The sequence below is a fragment of the Phodopus roborovskii genome, unplaced genomic scaffold, assembly GCF_943737965.1.
Source record: "Phodopus roborovskii unplaced genomic scaffold, PHOROB, whole genome shotgun sequence".
Taxonomy (NCBI): domain Eukaryota; kingdom Metazoa; phylum Chordata; class Mammalia; order Rodentia; family Cricetidae; genus Phodopus; species Phodopus roborovskii.
Genome location: NW_026125052.1, coordinates 872,911 through 897,632, shown reverse-complemented (window position 1 = coordinate 897,632; position 24,722 = coordinate 872,911). Strand labels below are relative to the sequence as shown.

The window sequence follows — 24,722 nt, the reverse complement described above, 5'->3', positions numbered from 1 at the left end:
TGTGTGGAATAAGTTTGTCAGCACAGTCACGGTCTCCAACCATTTGCAGAGTCTCACCATTTGCCCTTAGTGTTATTTGGGAGTTTTAAACTTGGTTTGTTTTTTCTCTTGTAGATGATCCATCTGATAAGCCCCCTTGCAGAGGCTGCTCCTCCTACCTCATGGAACCTTACATTAAGTGTGCTGAATGTGGACCTCCTCCTTTCTTCCTGTGTTTGCAGGTAACTCCCTGAGGAGAGGGTGTCTCCCTTGGTGTGTTTTGTGGATGCAGTAACTTGAGGTAGCTCTCTTCCTGCAAGTGGTCCTCTCTATTAAACTTTACCAGGAAGTTCGGAAACAGCAGGTGGAAGAGACATCCATCTGTCTGTTCTGTAGAGCTTCTTAACTTAATGCTTACCACTTTTCCTGAGTAAATTTAAAGTATTTAGATTATAGGGATCAGAAGTAACAGATTGTTTGATCTCACTGTTTATTAGCTTGTTAGAATGATCTTTGTATAGATGACAAGGGAGCAAAATATTTTGTGGGTTATATTAGGAGTAATGCTGATTATAAGTGTGCCAGGTATTATTTTGAGTACTTCACTTGAATCAGCCACTAATCCATTACTACAGTGATCTGAAGTGAATAAATAAATATCTGCATTTTACAGATGAAATTCAGCCAAAGAAAGCCTAAATAATTTGCTTGTTGGGAATGTCAAGTCTTACCCAGCCTAAGACATTCAATTACAAGAAGTATTCCAGGGATGTCAGAGATGGCTCAGGGGGTAAAGTGTTTGCTATGTAAGCACGAGGACCTGAGATTGAGTCCCCAGCATCCATGTAAATCCTGGGCATGGTAGCATTTTCCTGTAACCCCATACTGGGGAGGGAGTGGAGATAGGGGACTTCTGGGGGGGTTGTTAGCCAGCCAGACTAGCTGAAACAACAAGCTCTAGGTTCAATGAGAGACTCTGTCTGGGGAAATAAAGGGGAGAGCAATAGAGGAAGACTCAGTGATGGGGCCTCCACAAGGGCATGCATAGGCAAGTGCACCTACAAACACATGCATGCATGCACACACAGCATTCCAGTTTTAGTCATGTTGAAATGTAAAACGTGGCTGATGAAAGTTGTGATACACCTTGAGTTATAAGATTATATACTGGGCATGGGGTGCATTTTGAGAGGATGAATAGCAGGAAGGAAGATGAAGTCAGCCTGGGATAATAGCAAAATTCTTTTTAGTATACCAAAAGCAAGAATAGACCCCCCCCCATCCCCACCCCTCAAACTACAACTCATAAGACTAGATCACCCTAGGCTGCTAGTGGCGGTGAATGCCTGTAGTTTCAGAACTTTGGAAGTGGAGAGGCAGGAAAATCAGGAGTTCAAGGCCCGCTTGGACTACATAGGGAGATTAAGACTAACCTGAACTACCTAAGATCCTGTCTCAAATTAAAAAAAAGTAAAAGTAGAATACCCTCAAGCCATCTTTTGTCTTGTTTTTTTATTTTAGTTCATTTATTATTTTTGGTATTTTGAGATGGTCTAACCCTTGGCTCTCTTGGAACTATGTAGACCAAACTGGCCTGGAACTTGCAGAGATTCACTTGCTTTTGCCTCTCAAGTGCTGGGATTAAAGGTGTGCACCACCAAGCCTGGATTTTATTTTGTGTTTTAAATATGTGGTCTCATGTCATCTAGCTTGTCTTGAACTGGCTCTATAGCTGAGTGAGGATGGCCTTGGACTCTTGATCCTCTTGGCTCCACCTCCCAAATGCTGGGGTTGAGTCCAGTGCTTTGTGTGTATGGCAAGTGTTCTACCAGTTGAGCCTCATCCCCCGCCCTAAGAAAGTATTTCTTTTTTTAAATGTAGTTTTTGGTAATTTAATTTCTTTTCTTCACAGTGTTTCACTCGAGGATTTGAGTACAAGAAGCATCAGAGTGACCACACTTACGAGATAATGGTAATGATGATGTTGATGGGAACTAAGAACTCATTTTCTTTATCTCCATGTGTCTCTGTCCTTTTTCTCTTCTGAATTTGATAATTATCTAGTAGGCCTTTTAGTTCCTTGTAACCTATTACGGTATTTAAATGTAAAAATAGCTTAACATGTGTATGCATGTGTGGTAGTTTAAATGTAATTAGTGTTCGTAGTCTCGTAGGGAATGGTACTATTTGGAGACGTGGCTGTGTTGGAGTGGGTATGAAGTGGGAGGAAGTGTGTCACTGTAGGGGTGGGCTTTGAGGTTTCCTATGCTCAGGATACCTCCAAGTGTCTCAGTTGACTTCCTGTTGACTGCAGGATAACAGCATTCTCAGCTCCAGCACCACACTGCCTGCACATTGCTATGCTCCCATCATGATGATAGTGGACTGAATGAACCTCTGAAACTGTAAACGAGCTGCCCCTCAAATGTTTCCTTTACAAGAGTTGCCATGATCTTAGTGTCTCTTCACGGCAATAGAAAACCTAACTAAAACAACATATAACATAAAAATGATTGACAGCAGAATGGTGACTCACGCCTATAATCCCAGTGCTTAGACAGGAGAGTTGCCATGAGTTCAAGGCTAATCAGGGATATCATGTGAGACCCTGTGTGGTGGTTCACATGAGAATGGCCCCAAGTCTCGGGCATTTGAATACTTCATCCCCACCTATACCTCCTGCCTAGCTATTGGCCAGTTAGCTTTTTATTAGACCAATCACAGCAATACATTTTCACACAGTGTACAAAATATCCCACATTGTGTTTCACTCATATAGGTAGAGATACACATACCCCATAATTAAAAATAAATATTAATACTCCCATTTTCTCAGCCCGGGCTGGGATTTTAATAAGCCAATGTGAATAATCAGGTCTCTTGACAGGTATATGTACCTTGTTAAATTAGTTTTTTCTGGAGACTGGGGTTCTAGCTCAGTAGTAGAGCCCTCCCCCAGTGTGTGCCAAGTTTTAAATTTGAACTCTAGCATTTCAGGGCTAAGTTTTATCTGTTTTCAGAGTACTTAAAGCAAGTTAGCCCCTGGCACAGTTTTCTTATAGTAATAATTCCACAGTGCAGATAAAATCTTTGGCACTATATTAGTTTTCTACAGTTGCTGTTATAAGTTCTCAAAAATTAAGTGGCTTAAGACAACACAGTTCAATAGGTCAAAAGAGCAGTGGGTCTCCTGGTTTGTGGCAGGTCTTGAGAAGCTGAAATGGAGGTGTTGGGCTAGCCTGAGCATTTATTTTGACACCCTGGGGGAGAATCTGTTTCTGGGTTCATTCAGGCTATTGGCAGGATTGACTGCCTTGAGATTGAAGGATTGATGCCTGTTTCCTCATTGGTTGTTGGCTAGAGTTTGTTCTTTGCTTCAGGAGCCCACTGTGCCTTCTGCAAAGCTCTTGAGGACTGCTGATGAAGTGCTTGAGCCTCTGACCTACCACTGTATTCTGCTTAAGCAGTTTCTCTCGTTCTTCTGCCTTCCTCTAATACTTAAAAGGGTTTTTTTGGGGGAGGGGGTATTGTGTTTTGTTTTTTAATTTATGTGTGTTATGGCTACGTGTATGTTAGTGTACCATGTGATGCCTGGTACTCCCAGAAGAGGGTGTCAAATCTCTTGAACAGTTGTGAGCCACCATATGGATTTTGGGACTTGAACCCAGGTCCTCTGGAAGATAGCCAGTGCTCTTTTTGTTTTAGTTCAGTTTTTTTCTTTTATAGCCAGTGCTCTTAACCATTGAACCATCTCTCCAGTTCCTCTCTACTGCTTTTAAGGATTTGTATGATTTCATTGGGACCACCTAGATAAACCAGGCTTTTTCTCTACTTTGCTAGTTGTTAGTAATGTTAATTCCATCTGCTGAGTGTTTAATTTTAATTCTACCTAGCAGTACCTAGTGCTTGATTGAATAGTAGAAAAAAAATCTTGGGAGAAATGTAGAATATGTTCAGAATTCTGCCAATTATGTAATTCATAGCACATTTATGTGTGTTTCATAAAAAATAGGGAAGAAATTGGGCATGGTGTTGCATATTTTTAATCACAGCACCCAAGAGGCTGAAGCAGGTATATATCTCTTCCAGTTTGAGACCATTGTGGTCTACATATCAAGTTCTAACCCAGATAAGGCTATATAGTGAAACCCTGTATCAAAAAAGAAAAAAGAAAGCCAGCTAGTGATGTAACTCAGCTGGTAGGGTGCCTGCCTAGCATACGGAGAGCCCTGAGTTCTATCCTCAGTACCACATAAAACTGGGTATTCAGCACATAGTAAATACCTGGGAGTGCTTGGGAAATGAAGCCAGTGAAAGTTTTTCTCATTTTTTACATGGTATGTTGGAGACTAGCCAGGGATACATAAGACCCTGCTTCAAAAATAAAATAAAACAAAAGCGTTCAGAATGAGTGTATCAACATGAAGTTGATCATTTGTTTGTTCCTGTTAGTGTTCCTGCACCTATAATACTGAGTGTCATGTTCTAGACTATAATGTGTTAGTCAAAGGAAAGCAACTAGCTGCCTTTCCTTACAATTTCCAGTCTCTTCTTTAAAAAAAAAAAAAAAAAAGTCTTTATTATTATTTTGTTCTGGTTGTTTCTATGTGTAGCCTTGGCTGTCCTGGAACACATTTGCAGTCCAGGCTAGCCTCAAATTCACAGAAATCCACCTGCCTCTGTCTCCCAAGTGCTGGGATTAAAGGTTTGGAAAGTAGGATCAGAGAAGCTTTGGCTTTGAGTTCATTTCACCAGAATTACTGTATCTTCAGAAATTTGATTCCCCTAAGAATGGCTAGACTCAGATTTCATAAGTATTTTTATGATGCAGAGGACTGGATCACATGCTACTCCTGAGTATCCAAATTTATTCATTTGAGGTGATAAAGTAACTCTTATGAGATAGTTTGTAATCATGACCAGCCACTAAAGGGAAGCTGACTGTGAGCTCTCTGTAGCTATTCTGAGGACTACATCTTCCACATAATGCTAAAAAACACTTTCACTTCAGTCCACTCAATTCTTATTACATCATTCTTTCTCATGTGTTCCCCACCCATACAAACACCTGATTTCAGGGGTCTGAGCTCAAGGGAGCCTCTAGGGAATACTAATACTCTTCACCTTTTTATTAACCAATTTTACCTATTCCAACAAATCTTTCCTTTTATAGAAGTGATGACCAGCTTTTGGCGTTCTATACCCTATGCCTCTAAAATCTTGATTCTTTGCAGCACAAAGCATCTGATAACTTTAAATGGTTTCAGTACTTTTCTCATCTCACAGTGCTATATTTTGGGGAGTTACTCATGCTGTGGTGGGTGGTGCATTAATAAAGATTTCTGAATTCTGTAGCTATTTTCGTCTTGTAGTTCTTAGGACCTTGAGCAAGAGAAGGCAGCTCCTCTGCCACACCCTTTATGGCAGTGATTCTTAGACTTTATTACCTGGAGCTTAGAACTGTACATTTCCAGGTCCTATTAGAGATTCTGTCCCAAGTTTGGGTCAAGGATTGATTAACGCCAAACTTCAAGAAGAAGGGGGCAGGCTTTTTTCTATTCTTCTTGAAGTTCAGTGTTATTCCAAAAAGCCTTTTGTTCTTCTATAGTGTAGAAAGATTTTATTATAAATTGGTGAGTGGTAGTCAGTATCCTGAAACAGTTTTTAGAAACACCACAACTGTTGTCTTAGTTTAAGTTTTTAATTGCTGTGAAGAGACACCATGACATGCATGGTGTTGGGGTGGTAGCTTACAGTTTCAGAGGTTCGGTCTATTATCTTCACGATGGGGAACATGGTGTCTTGCAGGCAGATGTCGCAATGCTGGGTACATCTTGACCAGAAGCAGCAGGAAGTCAACTGGATGTCATCCTGAGAATAGTTTGAGCAAAAGAGACCTCAAAGCCCACCTCCACAATCACACACTCCCTCCAACAAGGCCACACCTCTTAATAGTGCCACTCCCTTTGGGGGACATTTTCTTCCAAACCACCACACATGTCAACCAATGTGTGACTTCATATTTGCATGTCTTTGTAATGCTTGCTTGTTCGAATGTGATTGGGATGAATTAAATATATGCATGGTTTCTGAGATTTCTCATCTCATAATAAGCTCATATGGTAGACATAGATCAGAATGTGTTGACTGTTAATACTGTGGTGTTTTCTTGTCCCGCCATGTCCCATAGCCCCAAATAAGCAAAAAAAAAAAAAAAAAAAAGACTTATATTGGTTATAAATCTATTGGTTGATGGCTAGGGCTCCTTATTGGCAAGCTCTGCCTTAATTATTAACCCATAAGTACTTATCTATGTATTTCTACATGGCCTTATCTTACCAGAAAACCCTGGCTTGTCCTATCTTCCTAGTCTCTACATGGAATGCCCTCATGGTCTCTCTCTCTCTCTACCTTTCCCAGAATTCTCCTCATCTCCTGTCAGTTTGAACAAATCCAGTTTATTCTGGTCTGAATCGGTTCAATCTGGTTTGACAGCTTAATCCAGTTTGAACCAGTTCGATCTGGTCTGAACTGGTTTGAACCGGTCTAATCCGATTTAGTCTAGTTCGGTCTGGTCAGAACCGGTTCGAACTAGTCTGAACCGGTTTTAAACTGGTTTGAACTGGTTTGATCCGGTCTAAGCCAGTTTGGTCCGGTCTGAGCCAGTTTGATCCAGTCTGAACCGGTTTAAGTCTATCTGAGCCAGTTTAATCTGGTCTTAGCCAGTCTGAACCAGTTTGATCTGGTTTGAACTGGTCTGAGCTGGTTTGATCTGGTCTGAACCGGCTTCAACCAGTGAGCTGGTTTGATCCGGTCTTAACCGGTCTGAACCGGTTTAAGTCTGTCTGAGCCAGTTTAATCCAGTCTGAACCGGTTTGATCTAGCCTGAACTGGTTTAATCCGGTCTTAACCAGTCTGAACCAGTTCGATCTGGTCTAAACGGGTCGGCTTGATCTGGTCTGAACCGGCTTAATCTGGTCTGAACCGGATTGAACCAGTCTGAACTGGTTTAATCCGGTCTGAACCGGCTCGATCTAATCTGAGCCGGTTTGACCCAGTCTGAGTTGGTTTGATCTGGTCTGATCCTGTTTGAGCCAGTCTGAACCGGTTTAATCCAGTCTGAGCCAGTTTGCTCTGGACTGAACCAGTTTGGTCCGGTCTGTTTAATCCACCAGTCTGAATCCGGTTCGATCTGGCTTGAACCAGTCTGTGCCTGTTTGAACTGATTTGAACCAGACTGAACCAGTTTGATCCAGTCTGAACCGGTTTGATCTGGTCTCAGCTGGTTTGAACTGGTCTTACCGGTTTGATCCGGTCTGATCCAGTTCGAACTTAAACGGTTTAATCCAGTCTGAGTTGGTTTGATCTAGTCTGAGCCGGTTTAATCCGGTCTGAACTGGTTTAATTCGGTCTGAACTGGTTTGATCCCATCTGAACTGGTTTGATCCCGTCTGAACAGGTTTAACTTGGTCTGAGCCGGTTTGATCCAGACTATCTTCCTGCCTCTATTGGCCAGTTTTATTCATCAACCAATAAGAGAAACATATATACAGAAGGATCTCCCCTATCAGGGTTCTTTTTTTTTTTTTTGGAGATGGGATCTCTATATGTAGCCCTAGCTTTCCTGGGACTCAATATGTAGACCAGACTGGCCTAAAATTTATAGAGCTCCATCTATCTCTGCTTCCCAAATGCTGGGATTGAAGGTGTATGCCACCATGCTTCTTTTATTTTTAATTATTTGTAAGATGTATTTGTGTGTGTGTCTGTCTGTCTGTCTGTCTGTCTCTGAGTGCACATGCATGTACACATGTGAGTTCTGGTTCCTGTGGAAGCCAGAGGCATTAGATCTCTTGGAATTGGAATTACATATGATTGTTAGCCTCCTGACTTAGGTATTAGAAATAAAATTCTGGTGCTCTGGAAAAGCAGTATACACTTCTGACTGCTGAACCAATAAATGTTATCATAATTACTGTGTAACACGTCCAGAAACATTCTTTCAGAAAAAAAAAATACTGATGTGTTTCACTAGGAAACATTGTAGTTCATAGAGTTAGGTATGGTAGAGCTAGAAAATAATAATAAATCCTAAGGAAAATAATGATGTATCTGATAATGATAGTCTTTGTATGGAGGGCATGGTATACGTTACATATGTATGTGTGTGCAACTGTATATGGAGGCCAGAAGTTGACATTTCTTTCCACCTTATTTTTTGAGACTTTGTGTCTCACTGAACCTGAAGTCCCTGCCTGCCTCTCACCTCTCATTGTGGCGTAGTCTTTTTAAACCATGTACCACAATAGTGTTCCTGCATGTCACTCCTATCCCTGTTCTTAACCACATCTTTTTTTCTCCTTAGACCTCAGACTTTCCTGTGCTTGATCCTAGCTGGACTGCTCAAGAAGAAATGGCCCTTTTAGAGGCTGTAATGGACTGTGGCTTTGGAAATTGGTAAGCATCTGGTATTGAGTGGTTCAATCCCTCTGGGCTCAAAAGAGAAGCCACTGCAAATAAAAGCAGAGCACCTCAGAAAGTGAACAGCTGTGCTGCTTTCCTGATGACCAGGGACTCGGGGCGGGGCAGTTTCTCGTCCATGTATACTTCTAGGCCTGAAATACCTTCAGAAGGCAGGATACTTAGTGGCTCCTGACTGAGCAGTTCTCTGAGTTACGTTGGATCATCAACACCAAGATTGTTTCCCCAGCACTCGGGAGGCAGAGGCAGGTAGATCTCTGTGAGTTGAGGCCAGTCTGGTCTACAGAGCAAGTTCCAAAGCAACAGAGAAACCCTGTCTTGAAAAAAACAAAACAAACAAACAAACAAAAAAAAAAAACCCCCAAGATTGTTCTTCCTGTATTGTGGAAAAGTGTAGGTTGCTAATTATTTCTCCTGGTTTTGTAGATTTCTGAGTACAGCTTTAAAAATGTGTATGCACTTGTTGGGACTTGGGTGTGGGAGTTTGTGTCCTCCCCACCTCCAGTGTGTGTGTGTGTGTGTGTGTGTGTGTGTGTGTGTGTGTGTGTGAGAGAGAGAGAGAGAGAGAGAGAAAGATTGATATCAGATGTCCTCCTTGCTCTCCATGTTATGAGACAAAGTCTCACTTCATCTGGAGGTTAATTTCAAGACTTTACAATTTGACACACTCATGCTGATAATTCTGTTTTGTAAACTAGACAGTAGAGATGTTATTAAGCATATTTTTTGTTCATGAAGCACCTGAATCTTAGGGAGTTAAACTCTTTCTTGTTTTTCATATCTTGGTAGTGAAGGAAACTACTGGATCTTCCCTGGATGCTACTGCTCATAGTACTTCTTGTTATTAGGGGTGCTGCCCTCCATATGTTCAGAGTCAAGAGACAGACCAGAGCTCAGCTGACATTGTGTTTCCATTCATTTTAGCACCTACACATCATAAAAATGCTGTATGTTGTGGAGAGTACCAAAGATCACTTGTTAGCAGTTTATTAGTCATTTCTGCCCAAGGCTTTACTTTTTCTCTAAAGTCGGCCAGTACCCCTCATCTTCCTTCCTTCTTAGCAAAGACTAGGAACAAGTCTGTTGCTGGACTGGGGAGATAGATAGCTCAGTGTTGGAGCTTTTTCTCAGGATGTGTGAGGTGTTTGGGTTCAATCCCCATCACCACCTAGGATAATCTAGTTGCTTCTGTATCCAGTGTGGATAAGGAATTTGGCTTCGTGGTGAGCACAAAAATTTAGGTTCCTGTCCTCATGTGGGCTCTTTACCTATTAAGGAAATCAAACTGTCTGTAGTTGACTGAAATAAACAGCATCATAGTGATGCCCTAGGGAGGGATCTGTAAGACTGAGCTTGTATCACTGGAGGTAGAAGTCATCAGTCTTAGTATAAATTCTGGCTTTGTCTTCTTTAGCAAGTATATTATCTCTTAGGTATCTTTTTTTTTTTTTTAATTCTGTGAAACAAAAATAACAATACACTACAAGGCTGTGAAACAAAAATAACAATACACTACAAGGCTGATACTAAAATGGTCTTAAATTATGTCTGGGTATTTGTATCTCAGTGCCTTGCATATATCCATAGGAATTCTAATGAAATCTGCTTATGACGTGTGTTTTGTACACTATAAAACATGCAGAAATAAAACTAGATTTATATACTTTTTTAGACAGAGTCTCACCATGTAGCTCTTGCCTGGTGGCCTGGAATTATTAGAAAACCAAGCTAGCTTCAATTTTACAGAAATCCACCTGCCTCTACCCTCCAAGTGCTGGTATTTAAGGTGTGTGCCACCATGCCTGTCATTTTTGTACATTTTGTATATTCCAAGATGTTTTCAATTATTACTGATGATCTTTGAAGTTTTTTAAGGGCTTTTTTGTTTGTTTGTTTATTAGGTGTGTGTATATCTGTGTAAGTGTTTGTCATTCATGTTCACATGCTAAAAAGGCCAGAAAAGGGAGTGAGTAGAGTTACAGGCACTTGTTGACCACTGCTGAGACAGCTCTCCAGCCTTCTTAAAATAATTTTAAGTCACATTTATTATAGTTTATGTGTATGGGCACATGCATGTGAAGTTCAGAGGACAACTTGCAAGAATTGCTTCTCTCCTTCCATATTTTGGAGGGGGGGCTGTTTGGTTTTTTGTTGTTGTTGGGTTTTGTTTGTTGTTTTTAAGGTAGGTTTCTCTCTATGTGGTCCTGGCTGTCCTGGAACTCAGTATATAGGCCAGGCTGGCCTGGGTTTCATGGAGATCCTCCAGCCTCTACCTCCCAATTTCTAAGATTAAGAGCATAAGCCACAACACCTGGCCTCTTATTTTAAAGACATTGTCTCATTCTATATCCCTGGCTGATCTGGAACTTTAAGCTCACAGAGTGCCTACCTCTACCTCCCCCATATTGATATTATAGTCATTGCCACCATTTCCTGACTCCAAGCTGGCTTCTTGTTTATAACATTATTTTCTCTGGCCTACCTCAGAGAAATTTATAGGTGATGTTGATGATGATATTTGAAACAGGGTTTCATGTGTCTATCTCATACTGGCCTCTGAACACAATATGCAGCCAAAGATGACCTTGAATTCCTGACACTTCTCTGCCTCCTTTGTATTGGGATTACAGGTGTGTACCACCATGTCTGGGCTTCATACATACCCAGCCTGGAAATGTATGGGTCAAAAAGTAGTCATCTTCCTTCCAGTGAGAAGGAAAGGTCCCTTTATTGTTTCTCTGTCTTGAAGTAGCAAGATTTGGAACATCAGATGGCATGAGTATCAGTGATATATCTGTCTCACTGTTGTTTTGCTGACACCTACTTGGAGGTAAAAGATTATTGACTTTATGTTGGTTTGACGACAAATATGGAATGAAACCAAGCTTTCAGTGGTCTATATCAGTAAGAAAACTACTCTCTCCACTCTTTTTCCACATTGTTCTAGGCAGGATGTAGCTAATCAGATGTGTACCAAAACCAAAGAGGAGTGTGAAAAGCACTACCTGAAGCATTTCATCAATAACCCTCTGTTTGCATCCACTCTGCTAAGTCTGAAGCAAGCTGAAGCAGCCAAAACTGCTGACACGGCCATTCCATTTCACTGTAAGTGCATGCCTATTTGGGTAAGAGGTACTTAGCCCGTCCTTGGGCTCTGTTTCCATAGCAGATAAACAGTGATGTGATGACTTGGACAGATAAAGAGCTTCTGGAAGGTAAGAGGAGTTTGGTATGATAGCTATTGAGTCAGGGCTCAGATATGGCAAGAGAGCACATCACAGAGGTCACAGTTGCAGCCTTCCACTCTGGATCTCTTGCAATATATTTGTTAACACTAATTAGTGATTGCTTCTATAAGATGTTATGTCCAAAAGGGGGCCAATCTATCTGTGCTGTCTTCGTTACAAGCCTTATTCACATCCCTTTGGATTGTTTATAATAAGGTAGGAGTTGCTTACCAGGATCCATTATTGCCTCATTGTTAAGTCCAAGGAGTAATTTGTTCTTTTTATTCACCTGGTTATGACAGTGAAGGCAATCTTTTTTAATCGTGTATGCCTGTGGAGATTAGTGTATCTTTTAATACAGTGTAACCAGAACCTGATGAATTACAAACAAGCATCTTCCATGAATGGCCCCAGTACACCAGTGGTATAAGCATGCTTCCCCACAGGCGTGCCTTTCCTCACTTCTGGGAAACAGCTTTGTAGTTGACTGCCATAGAGGTTGCCGATAACCTCCTGCTTGGATAGCAGTCTGGATGTCAGCACTTTCCTCAAGTCCTCTAGACCTATTTGTTCTGAACAGCAACCCAGTGGAATAAATAGAGTGGATGCTTTTGCGTTACACACAAGGAAACTGAGGTTTTTAAAAAGTTGAACAATTTGTACAAAGTTTTAGAACTATTGTAGGCTGGCATTGGGACCCCGTTTGATTAACTTCAAAATCCAGGATGTTTTGCTTCTTGGTTGGATGAGATCTGTAAGTTGATAGTGGTCCAAAAGATCAAAGGAGCAGGACATTGACAGGATACTTGAGTTCTGTACAACACTGAAGGAAAATACCTTTGTTTAATTTTCAATCATTTTGGGAAAGCAAAAATCAGAGGGCAAGGCTACAGGGTGGCTCAGCAGGGAAAGGCAGCTACCACCAAGTCTGACCTAAATTCAATCCCTGGCACCCAGATGGTGGAGGAAGAGAACAGACTTCTGCAAGTTGTTCTCTGACCTCTGAGGGCATTCCATTATACATGCCTGCCTGCACAAATACATGCAAATAAGAGGATGTTTGGGGAGGATTCCTTTCAGACTTAATTTCTTTCATTAGGAAATCAGTCTAGGGTTTGGTGTGCATGGTGGCACAAAACATTAACCCCATGATTGCCACTTGGGAAGCTGAGGCATGAGGATTGGGAGTTTGGAAGTAGTGTTGGATATACAATGAATTTGAAACTTCTGTCTCGGCATGAAATAATAACAACACCAGCACTTGGGAGGCAGAAGCAGGTGGATCTCTGAATTCAAAGCCAGTCTAGTCCACCTAGCAAGTTCCATGACAGCCAGGATTACATAGAGAGAAGACCCTATCTCCAAAACAAAAAACAAAACAAAACAAAAAAAAAAAAATGAAAAAGAAAAAGAAGCTATTTGTTTTATTCGTAATTACCTTTTCATTCTTATAAAACTTTATTCTTAGATCCTTTTTCTCAAAGAAGTGTTTCAGAGTAAGATGTGGTACCTCACACTGTAACCCAGCTGAGGCAGAGAATTACGAGAGTTTGAGGCCACCCTCAGCTATGTAGTGATACCCTGCCTTCATTTCATATATTTTGGCATTGCCTTGAACACATTGTGTAGCTAAGTATGACCTTGATCTAATCCTCCTGCTTCTGCCTCTCAGGTGCTAGGATAAAGGTATGTGCCTTCATACTCTGAGAAACTCTGTTTTGTTTTTGTTGGTGGTTTTTGTTTCTTTTGTGGGAGTGGGTTGTTTGTTGAATTAACAACCCTTTTCATTGGCCAACAGCTCACAAATAACGATACAGAAACTTATTAATTATGAAAGCTTGGCCTTTAGCTTAGGCTTGTCAACTAGCTGTTATAACTTGTTAACTCATTTATATTAATCTATGTTCTGCCATATGGTGTTACCTCTCATCCATCTTGCACCCCAAGTTTCCTCCCCGGGTGTGGCTGTGGACCTTGTCTTCTTCACAGTCTTTTCAGCCCCTGGAAGTCCTGCCTAACCTTTTCCTGTCTAGACATTGGCCATTCAGTTCTTTATTAAGCCAATCAGAAGATGGCAAAGACCCATCTTCACAGTGTAAACAAATATTCTACAACAGTTTGTTTTTGTTTTTAAATCCAAACTATAAATAAAGACATTAATTTGTTTTAATATCAATGTTTTACTTATTAAGAAAAACCCATTGTTTGTTTCAGCTGCAGATGACCCTCCCCGGCCTGCCTTTGACTCATTGTTGTCTCGGGACATGGCGGGATACATGCCAGCTCGGGCAGATTTCATTGAGGTAACAAAAACTTGTTTGTAGCATACAATAAGGAAAAACTTAATTTGTTTCTGATGAGGTTATTATCTCTCATGAAAGGGAGATTTTTTTTCAAGGCACTATCATTTTCCAGGCCTTTCCTTTTCCCATTGTGACCACCTGGGGAGGGAGTAGTAAAAGTTCTGAGGAGGAACCCGCCTCTGCAGTTGTCATTCCTTAGCAAGGAGTTCCCAAAGTTGTGCTATATCAGAGCCAGCCTACAGTTTAAGTTTTTAAAATTATTAAGTTTCTGTTGCAACCAAACTTGGCTGTTATTGTGTAAAAATAGCACAGAAGCATTTTGAGTTTTAGTTTGAGATAAGCCTGGGCTGTGTAGTGAGAGCTTGTCGAGAGTGAGAGACAGAGAGAGAGAGAGACAGACAGACAGAGAGAGAGAGAGAGAGAGAGAATAGATATAAATAAATGGATATTTCTGTCTTCCAATGAAAGCTTATTTCCCAAGTAGGCAGTGGGCTGAGGAGTGGTTGCTGAGTCTTGCATTGTATGTATGAATGTGTCCATTTATTCCATTAAGCTGAGTGTACTGGTGCAGATCTGTAGTGCACCAGACCTGTAGTGCAGGCAGATGTCTGTGAGTTTGAGGCCTACCTTATCTACAAAGCAAATTCCAGGACAACCAGGACTGAGAAATGCTGTCTCGTAGAAAAAAATTATTTCATTAAAACTATTTTTGCATTTAGCCATGGAATTAAAAAAATAATAATAAATGTGGAAGTAGTCAAAGAATTTAATTTGCAGCCAGGTGGTGATGGTGATGTACACCTTTAATCCCAGCACTAAGGAGGCAGAGGCAGGTGGACCTCTGTGGTTTCAAGACGAGCCTGGTTGGTCTATGGAGTGACTTCCAGGATAGTCAGGGCTACACATTGCAAATCTGTCTCAAACAAAAACAGAAAATTTAGTTTGCTATCTGATGTCGGCAGTGCTCTTAGAGATAGGGATGTTACACTAGAGCCCAACTTGCCATACCTAGTTGGGCATTTCGTTCATGGCAGGTGGTAGTGCAGAGCTACTCCACAGTCATCCTCTTCTCTGGACTGTCCTCTAATAGATTGAACAGATCTTAGTGTATAGATGATATTAGGGCTAAACAAATCTCTCAAAGGGTGGTAAAAATAAAATGAATTAATGCAGACAGCTTTCTTACCAGAATACTTGAAGACCTAAAAAGATTCTCTTTGGAATGAGCAGACTATTAAACGTTTTTAAACAATAGGCTTGGCTTTGTTCCTAATATTGTTCTATCCCAGCTCTTTGTTTTCATGACTGCCTAGAAGTCTCTCACATTTTCCCCCTAGAGCAGTATCTTTGCCTTTTATCCAATTTAGTACTTAGCAAGCATTGGCTCAAGAATTTTATTTTGCCCCTGAAGTATAGCTATTGTAAAGGCATTATTCAAAACTGTTGGGTTTGGATGTTTTTCCCCCTCTAACAGGAGTTTGACAATTACGCAGAATGGGACTTAAGAGACATTGATTTTGTTGAAGACGACTCAGACATCTTACATGGTAATGTTTATCACATGCTTATTGAGTATAAGTATTGATGACTCTGTGCTCTGTGGTGGGATATAAGGATTAATAAAACTTGTCCTCTGCCCTTAGCAAATTCAGAGCCTAGTGGTTGGGCTGGTGATATGGCTCAGTGGCAGACAGTACCCTAGGCCCTAGTTTGGACTCAGGCACTACAAAAAACCAAAATCTAGTAGCTAAGTTACTGAACTTACCCTCTTGTCAAGTTTTTGGCCCATTTGAATGACTTATGATGATAATAAGAATATTGATTGCCGGCCATAGGTGGCGCACACCTTTAATCCCAGCACTCGGGAGGCAGAGGCAGGCAGATTTCTGTGACTTTGAGGCCAGCCTGGTCTACAGAGCTATTTCCAGGACAGGCTACAAAACAATACAGAGAAACCCGTCTCGGAAAAAAAAATATTGATTACATAATAGTACTTGAGACTGTCCAGTCCCTTGGGCTGAGGGAAGCCTATGTAGAGGTAATTAAGTGGCCCTTGCTTCCTTAGATGGTAGGAAAATAGTAAACAGACCTTGGGTTTCAGTTACAACTACAAATACTAAGTGTTCATCATCATTTATGAACATATAGTTAAGAAATGGTCATTCTAATTTTTATTTCCTTTTGTTTTGTTTTGTTTCAAAACAGGGATTCTCTATGTAGCCCTGGCTGTCCTGGAACTCACTCTATAGACAATTCTGCTGGCCTGGAGCTTACAGAGCTCCTCCTGCCTCTGCTTCACAGGTGCAAGCATTAAAGGAGTATGCTATCAGGAGGAAATGGTCATTCTTCAAAGGTGACCTTTAGGTCAAAATTGGGAATTCCTGTTTCTCAGAATTGTTAATTTTAAATTTATTGTTGTTGTTACTTAGATATACGTTTGTACTCGTGATGTGTGTGTGTGTGTACCTGTACACACATATCTGGAGGTCAGAGGGCAGCCTCAGGTGTCATTACTCAGGTGCTGTACTTTTATTTTATTTTATTTTATTTTATTTATACTAGATAGCCAGTGAGCCCTGAAGATACGATAGTCTCGCCAGGAGTAGAAGTATGTGCTACCCAGCCCCACTTTCCTTTTATGTAGGTTCAGATTAAGAAGAAAGAGCTTTACCAACTGAACTATTCCCCCTGCACCACCTTTTAAAAATGGAGATGTGTCTCAGTCTTGCCTTAGAGTCAAAATGATTTTGAACTCCTGGTTCTCCTATGTCCACCTCCCAAGTGTAACAGTCACTGTGGGGCACATTGACTTTCCCCACACTGGAGATGGAGGGTTGTGAACTGTGTGATATACTGTGGTTGTGGTTCTGCTTCTTCCTCTGGGTTGTTGGTGCATTGGTTCATGGGGGTGGAGAGAGCAGAAATGGGTCAGATGCCTGTGAGTCTCTGCAAGATTACTTCAGTGAATCAGCTTAGCTTTATTCCAGTGTATCGGAAATATTTAATAGGATTGGGAAGCCTAGGGACGAACTCTAATTTACATTAAGTGGCACGGTCCTTTCGTAAGCTTTCTTACGTGGCATCAGGGTCTATAGCAAAGCTCCTAGTATAAGTCTTAGTTGCCATAGTGCATAGGGGAGGCTTCTAGCAGGTAACTGTACCAAGGGTCATGCCAAAGATAAATCAGAGGTGGCACACACCTTCGATCCCAGCACTCAGGAGGCAGAGTCAGTCTGATCTCTTGTGAGTTTGAGGCCAGTGTAGTCTACAAAGCTATTTCCAGGACAGACAGAACAGTTACACAGAGAAATCCTGTCTCAAAAAGCAAAAATAAAACAAAACCAAAAGATAAATCAGGTACCCAGGCATAGAGACAGCTTTCAGATAAGGCCTATCCTTTGGGCCCACAGTTATTCTCCAGATAAGGGCAGGTAGAGAGCAGGAAATCTCGCTAGGGAGGGAGTTCCCATGCATGACGTTGAGCTTTGGAAAAAAACTGCCAGGCCATGCTGGACTGTGACTTCTGACCAGCAAGGCTTTCCAACAGAACTCAATACAAATAGGCCCTTTTGTTTGTTTGTTTGGATTGGTTTTTCAAGACAAGGTTTCTCTGTATTGCTATGGAGCCTGTCCTAGAACTTGCTTTGTAGACCAGGCTGGCCTTGAACTCACAGAGATCCTCCTGCCTCTGCCTCCCAAGTGTTGGGATCAAAGGCCTGTGCCACTAATTCCCAATTCAAATAGGTGCCTTTAAAGAGACTATTTCAGAAGCACTGGAGATCAACTGTCCTGGCAGCACCATAAAGATGACTTTTTATGGCTCTGAGCTCTTACAGTAGCTTCTCTGGCAGCATGTCTATGGCTGGCAAATGTTGCACCCAGCCATCTCTTAGAACAGCAAATGAAGGGTTCCAGGAGACCAGGAAGGCTGGAGAAGGAACAGGGAGCTTTTAAGGCATATCTGGCACACAGAGGGGCACAAATTGATGAGAATCAGGACATTGATTCAAGCTTGGGCTTGCTTGTGAGTCATTGTAGAATCTTGGGCAAGTCTTTGGAGTTCTGCTTGCTGTTTCTCTGTGTCACATATCGGTAAAGAATGAGTGACCCTGATTAGTCAGGCTGTACATGTTTCCAGTGAATAATGGTGTGCAATGCAGATTGGTGTTGTTATTCTATACCATTGTATTCTTAATTTGACTGGGCATTAACAACATTCTTTTTAGGTTCTCTCACTCATAACTACTAGAAGGAATGCAGGTTTATGCTAATAAACTTTCTTTGTGTCACCCAAAGATTTACATTGATTCGTGGAATCTGTCCAATAAAGCTGGCTTTGTGGTCCATTACAGAAGCATAAGATACAATAGAGGGATAGTTAATTGCATTCCAACTATACCAGAAAGTTCCCAGCATGGGCCTAAGAAAGGCATGTCCAGTGAAGCAATGTCTGAGAAAAATAAGGAAGTTCTGCAATCTTGTAAGTGGTATCATCTCCTACTTTGTTGAAATAAGCTGATTCAGGAAAAAACAAGACTCATTAACTCAGCACTCTGGTCTTGTGACATTGTGCGATTTCCAGGCAGATGCTTACCTCCATTTATCTGCAAAAATCTTTTTAAATGTGTGGACAACCCTTTCCCCTAAGTGTCCAGGGTTCAAAGCTTATGGATAGAGCATATTTCTTGTTCTTGTCCCATGAGCAGGCAAGTTGGAGGCATTAGCACTATGTGCTGAGTCCCTGTTTTCAGTACTTCTCAGGGTTACACATTATTACAGTTTGTGCTCGCTCCTCTTGCTGGTTGGTTTCAGATTCTCTGTAGCTGTGGCTGTCTTAGAACTTGCTATGTAGACCAGGCTGTCTTGGGCTCTATTGTGCCTGTCTGCTTTTCAAGTACTGATGTCTCATTCATGTGCCACCATGCCAAACTTTCACTAATTTCCCTTCTCAGACCCTTTTTATTTTTCAGAGTGTATTTCTTTGACTTAAATTCCCAGTTTCAGACCCTTAACTGTATACCAGAGGTCCGGCTGGCCACTGCAGTCACTTGTTACTGTTCCTCGTTTTATAGCAATCCAGCTGTATATGCATAAAGCAGTTTAGGTATAAATACTATAATAATAATAGCTAATAATAGCTAACACATATTTTGTTTACTGTTTGCCAGGTACCATTTTAAGCCCTTTTTTTGTTTTTTCCTCTCTCTATTGGGACAGGGTGTTGCTATATAATCCAGGCTGGTCTCAAACTCTTTATCTTTCTGCTTTAGCCTGGGCTTGTAGGTGTGTGCCACCTCACCCAGCTCTGTGAAATCATGTAATATTTACAGAACCCTATGAGTTGAAAGTTACCATTATTTCTATTTTACAAATGAAGAAATTGGAGCATGGAAAGGTCAAGTACTCACCAGCTATATTCAGGCAGCAAATAGCAGAGCCATCCCCACAGTGTGTTCTTAGTATTGAATAATACTATCTAGTTTTTGTTGGTGTGGGGTTTTTTGCTTGTTTGCTTAGTTTTTGTCCTTTTTTTTTTTTTTTGGTGGTGATTAATATCTGTTTACTTATGTATGTATGTATGTGTATACATGTGTGTATGCCATGACACCAATATGGAAGTCAGGAGTTAGTTCTCTTTTCCATCATGTAAGTTTCAGGGATCAGACACATATTATCAGGTTTGGTGCTGTGTCTTTACCCACTGAACCATTTCACAGCCCTTATATTTTATTTATTTTTATAATAATTTATTTAACTTTATTTTATGTGCATTGGTATGAAGATATAGGATCCTCTAGAACTGGAGTTTCAAACAGTTGTGAGCTGCCATGTGGGTGGTAGGAATTGAGTCCAGGTCCTTTGGAAGAACATCCAGTGCTCCTAACTGCTGAGCTATCTCTTCAGCCCTAGTTTTTATTTATTTATTTTACACTATAGTCTAAGCTGTCCTCAAACTATGGTCGTCCAAGTGCTGGCCTTCCAAGTGCTAAGAATCCAAGCAAGAGTCACCACACCTACGACGTCCACTCTTCACATCCTTAATTTGTTACTGTCTCTCCCCCCGCCCACATTTGTAGTCTTGTATAGCTGTACCACACTGAGATAGGAATAGATAATGTTCCCTTTTTACATTTAAATAACTATGTAAAGTTAAGTAATTTGCCTCTGTCTTCCTACTAGCTGACTTTAACTATTAGGTCAATTAATTTTCTGCATCTTGGCCAAAAGCTTACAAGAGCAAGATGACTATTTTTATCTTATTTATTTTTTGTTTTCTGAGACAGGGTTGCTCTGTGTAGCCCTGACTGACCTGGAACTCACTTTGAAGATCAGTCTGGCTCGAACTCAGAGATCTGTCTGCCTCTGTCTCTCAAGTGCTGTGATAAAAGGTGTGCACCACCACACCTAGCCCTATTTTAGTATGTTTTTGAAGGAACAGAGTGTGTGTGTACGTGTGTATGTGGTGCACATACCCATGTGTGTTCATGATGAAGCCAGAGGAAGATGCCAGGTGTCTTCCTCGATCACTCTCCACCCTTCTGTTTTTGAGACATTCTCTCACTGAACCGGAAACTTTCCATTTTAGCTAGGCTAGCTCCCAGGATCTGTCTCTGCTATTACAGACGCATGCAGCCATGCCCAGCTTTTACATGAGGTCTATAGATTTGGTGTCAGGTCCTTTTGCTTTCCTAACAGTCATTCTTACGCACAGAGCCTCTCCCTAGCATCTTTTTGTTGTTGTTTTGTTTTTGTTTGTTTGTTTGTTTTTTGAGACAGGGTTTCTCTGTGTAGCAGTGGCTGTCCTGAAACTTGAGTGCTAGAATTAAAGGCACCACTATGCAGTTGCCTCTTTATTTTATTCATGATGGGGTGGCAAACACCTTTAATTCCAGCGCTTGGGAAACAGAGACAGGAGGATCTCTGAGTTTGAGGTCTGCCTGGTCTGTGTATTTAGTTCCAGGACAGCCAGGACTACATAGAGATCCTATCTCAAAAGTGCCTACCCAGCTTTATTTTTACTATTTCTAATTATGTGTGCATGTGAGTACAGGTACCTACAGGTGTCAGGAATGTCAGATCTCCTGGAGCTTGATTTATAAGCTTTTTGTTGTTTTGAGACAGAGTTTCTCTGTGTAATAGCTCTAGCTGTCCTGGAACTTGCTTTTTACACCAGGCTGGCTTCAAACTCACAGAGCTCCACCTGCCTCTGTCTTCCACGCTGGGAGTAAAGGCGAGTGACACCACGCTGGGTTTAGTTACGAGCTGTTTTGAACTTCCAGATATGGGTGCTAGGCTCTTGACCTCAGACCTCTGAACCATCTACCTATTCAGTCACCACTACCACCACCATCCCCCTTTTTGTTTTTGTTTTTTGGGTTTTTTTTGTTGTTGTTGTTGTTGTTTGTTTGTTTTGTTTTTGAGGCAGAGTCTCTTATTACACAAGGTGGACTCAAGTGGAGAATGACCTTGAACCTAATCCTCCTGCCTCAGCCTCCCAAATCTGGGATTATAATTGTGATTTAGAAAGCTTTGCTTCTGGGGATTACCTGAGTCACAGGTCTGACTGTGTTTGTGCTCTTGCAGTGAGGATTCTGGTGGCTCTATGAAGCTCAGTCCTCTCAGTTTTCTTGCCAAGCAAGCAGTAAGTGCCTTCTGTCAAGAAAACAGAAACATGTTGCTAGCTATTTTGAACAATGTTAGAAATACATTGCAGTGGGAAGGAGCTGCCTCTGTCTTCTGCCCACTTCTTAAAGTATTTTAAGGCCAGTCCTTTGGAAACTATCAGTTCCCAGTGTAATCACAGGGCCACTATTCTTTCCCTGGAGCTGAGATTTCAGGGCCTGGTGTCAGTGGTACATTCTGGGTGGTTCTATTTAGTGGTCTCTGGCCGGTTTGCCTGGCAACTCATGCTTGGAGTGGAATGTCTCACTGCGCCTGCTCTGTCCTCCCTGGATTGTTCATGCTGTTAAGCTCTTGCATTCTTTGCTGTTGAGTGTGCTTTACAAGGAAAGGGGCAGTCTCAGATACTGATTTTTCTCTGGGAGAATTCCAGTTCTCCTTCCATTGCTGCTGTTTCTTTTCTTTCCTTGTTGCCTGGAGCCAGTGGCACTGAAATTATCAAGCAATAATACAACCAGTGGTTAGCAATACTTATGTATAGATTGTTTCTGTAGTACAGTCTCAAGGCCTATTCTGTGTTAATGTAGGCATTTCCACATAAGTCTTTACCATGTTGTAGGTAAAGTTAGTGTTTTACAAAATTATAGAAATGTTTTAATAAAGAGTATTCCTAATTTATGCCAGGTAGTAGTGGCACATGCCTTTAGTCCCAGCACTTGGGAGGCAGAGGTAGGTGGATCTCTGTGAGTTTGCGGCCAGCCTGGTCTACAGAGCTAGTTCCAGGACAGGCTCCAAAGCAATACAGAGAAACCCTGTCTCAAAAAACCAAACAACAACAAAAAGCTATACAGAGAAAACTGTCTTGAAAAACTAAAAAAAAAAAAAAAAAAGTATCCCTAATTTGCACTGATCTCCAATATACTTCTTTTGTATAGAACTTATCTAAATAGATAAATGAAGTAAAAGATTTAAAGAACATAAATGTGAGTTCTCCAAGTATTTCCACTATTATTACTTTTGTTCCGTTCGGTTTGGAATTGTTACTTCTCAGTCCTTCCATTTTCGTAAGAAACTTCATTATAAACTTTGTATGTGTTCCTGCTACATGTCAGAGACACTTCCTCTCTTCCTTTCAGATCCCCTTCTTCTTCCACAGCCTGCCTGCCAACCCTCTGTTAAACAGAGGCAGGGTGTCCCTTACCCTGGAGGGGCAGGGCTGTTATATGGAACCAGCTCCAAATCAAGAGGTTTCATTCTTAAAAGTTTGTGATGCTGCCAGGCAGTGGTGGCGCACGACTTAATCCCAGCACTGGAGTGGCAGAAACAGGCAGATCTCTGTGAGTTTGAGGGCAACAAGGTCCTGGTGAGTTCAGGGCCAGCCAGAGCCACATAAGAGTGTCTCCAAAAAGAAAGAAAGAAATGAAAGAGAGAGAAAGACCCAGAAGTTTGTTGCCTAAAAATTTGAAAACCCATCTATCTCCGTGTTTGTGTGTGTGTGTGTGTGTGTGTGTGTGTGTGTGTACATATATATTTATTTATATTTGAGACAAGTTTTCATATAGCATAGGCTGGACTGGAATGCTAATACTTTTGTCACTATCTTCCAAGTGTTAGGAGGATTGCATATATGTTCTACCATGCCCAGCTAAAATTTATTATATTGCCCCCAACCTTCCAGGATTGTACATAGCTTGAGACTTTTATTTCCCTTCATATAATAAAAGAAGTCATTATATCCTGTACTTCATTGGTCTTTTTTGCCTTCTACCATATAGTGTGGTTTGAGTAGAAATGTGGATTTCCAACTTTCTGTGTGGAGGGGACTACTGCTGGGAAAGGTAGCTGGGCCTTGAGGAGAAGGTTCAGCCAGATAAGGTCTGATTTACTGCACTTAGTAAGGTTTTGTATGAATAAAGTGTTTAAAATTAATAGGACATGACTCATTGCCATCTTGGGCTAACCTTGAACTTGGACCTCTATAGTAGGGGTGAAGATGAGATTGTATTGCCAGCATTCCAGGGGCTCTGGGCTCTAATTTGGAATGGCGATAAATGTATATTCCCATACATAGTCAAATTCATTGATAGAAAAACTGGTCTGTTTTTAAAGATTATATTTCCTGACACTTGGATTGTATACTTCGGTTGTTCAGAAGACATGTGACAGGTTGCTTTGCAGTACTGGGACTTCTTCCTTCCATGAATGTATTCAATAATGAACACACTCTACATTACACAAAGCTTAAGGAGGTAACAACTTCTTAAGATAGTTCCAGAATGTACTGAAGTCATTAAATTAAGGTGCTTTCAGACTCTAAACCAAAGGGTGGTTATTAAGCAGTGTACTGCTGTTATGCCTTACTCGTGGTTTCTTCTAGAATTGCTAATAATTAGTCTTCATTTTGTAACCCTAGAGGTCTTCTAATTATAAACTGCCTGTGGGGTTTATTTTTAAAAACTAATTTTTTTTCTTAATATACTATTAATGAGCCAGATTTAGGATAGGGGTAACAAAGAAAGTAAAGCCACTAACAGATAGCCAACATGTGGAAGGCTCATTGTTTTTTGAGACAGGATTTCTCTTTGTAGCCTAGCTGTTTTGGCACTCAGTCTGTAGACCAAGCTGGCCTCAAATTCACAGATCCACTTGCTTCTGTGTTCCAAGTGCAGAGAATTAAAGGCTTGAGCTACCATGCCCAGCTTCATTAGAGTGCCTATGAGGGAATGATAGTAAACAAGACAATGGAAGGCCATTTAAACCGTGAAGATTTTGAGCTGGGGAGTGGGGGCACGTAGCTGAAGAATTGGAAGCAAAGGAACTAGTTTCCTTTGTTGTAAAATAATACTCTTAGTCCCATTTGGAGGAAGGGAGTTAAAGAAGGCAAGGACTGTAGTCAGTAAGTCTGATAATATACTTCTGTAAGGAGGCATCAGGATGACAAGATGCCTGAGTTGATAGTATTAGACAGATAGTAGCGGAAACATTACATATTTCGATAAGACTCTAGCTAGCTATATAGGAAGAGGGGAAAGAAGTTCCATGTTGGTTTCTGTCTTAGACAACTAGCTTTACTGTAATGCTGTTAACCAAGGTAAACATTATAAGATGGGAA

At 41.1% G+C, this 24,722-nt stretch overlaps 1 protein-coding gene across 1 annotated transcript in view; it reads left to right on the top strand.

Annotated features, from left to right (window-relative positions):
* Positions 1 to 24,722, top strand: part of Tada2a (transcriptional adaptor 2A) — a 44,773-nt gene that overhangs the window by 6,476 nt on the left and 13,575 nt on the right. Inside the window, exons 3-8 of the mRNA XM_051182747.1 lie at positions 115 to 221; positions 1,892 to 1,951; positions 8,345 to 8,436; positions 11,408 to 11,565; positions 13,902 to 13,990; positions 15,465 to 15,537. Of these exons, the coding sequence (XP_051038704.1) occupies positions 115 to 221; positions 1,892 to 1,951; positions 8,345 to 8,436; positions 11,408 to 11,565; positions 13,902 to 13,990; positions 15,465 to 15,537 (579 nt within the window). The remainder of the gene's footprint in view (positions 1 to 114; positions 222 to 1,891; positions 1,952 to 8,344; positions 8,437 to 11,407; positions 11,566 to 13,901; positions 13,991 to 15,464; positions 15,538 to 24,722) is intronic.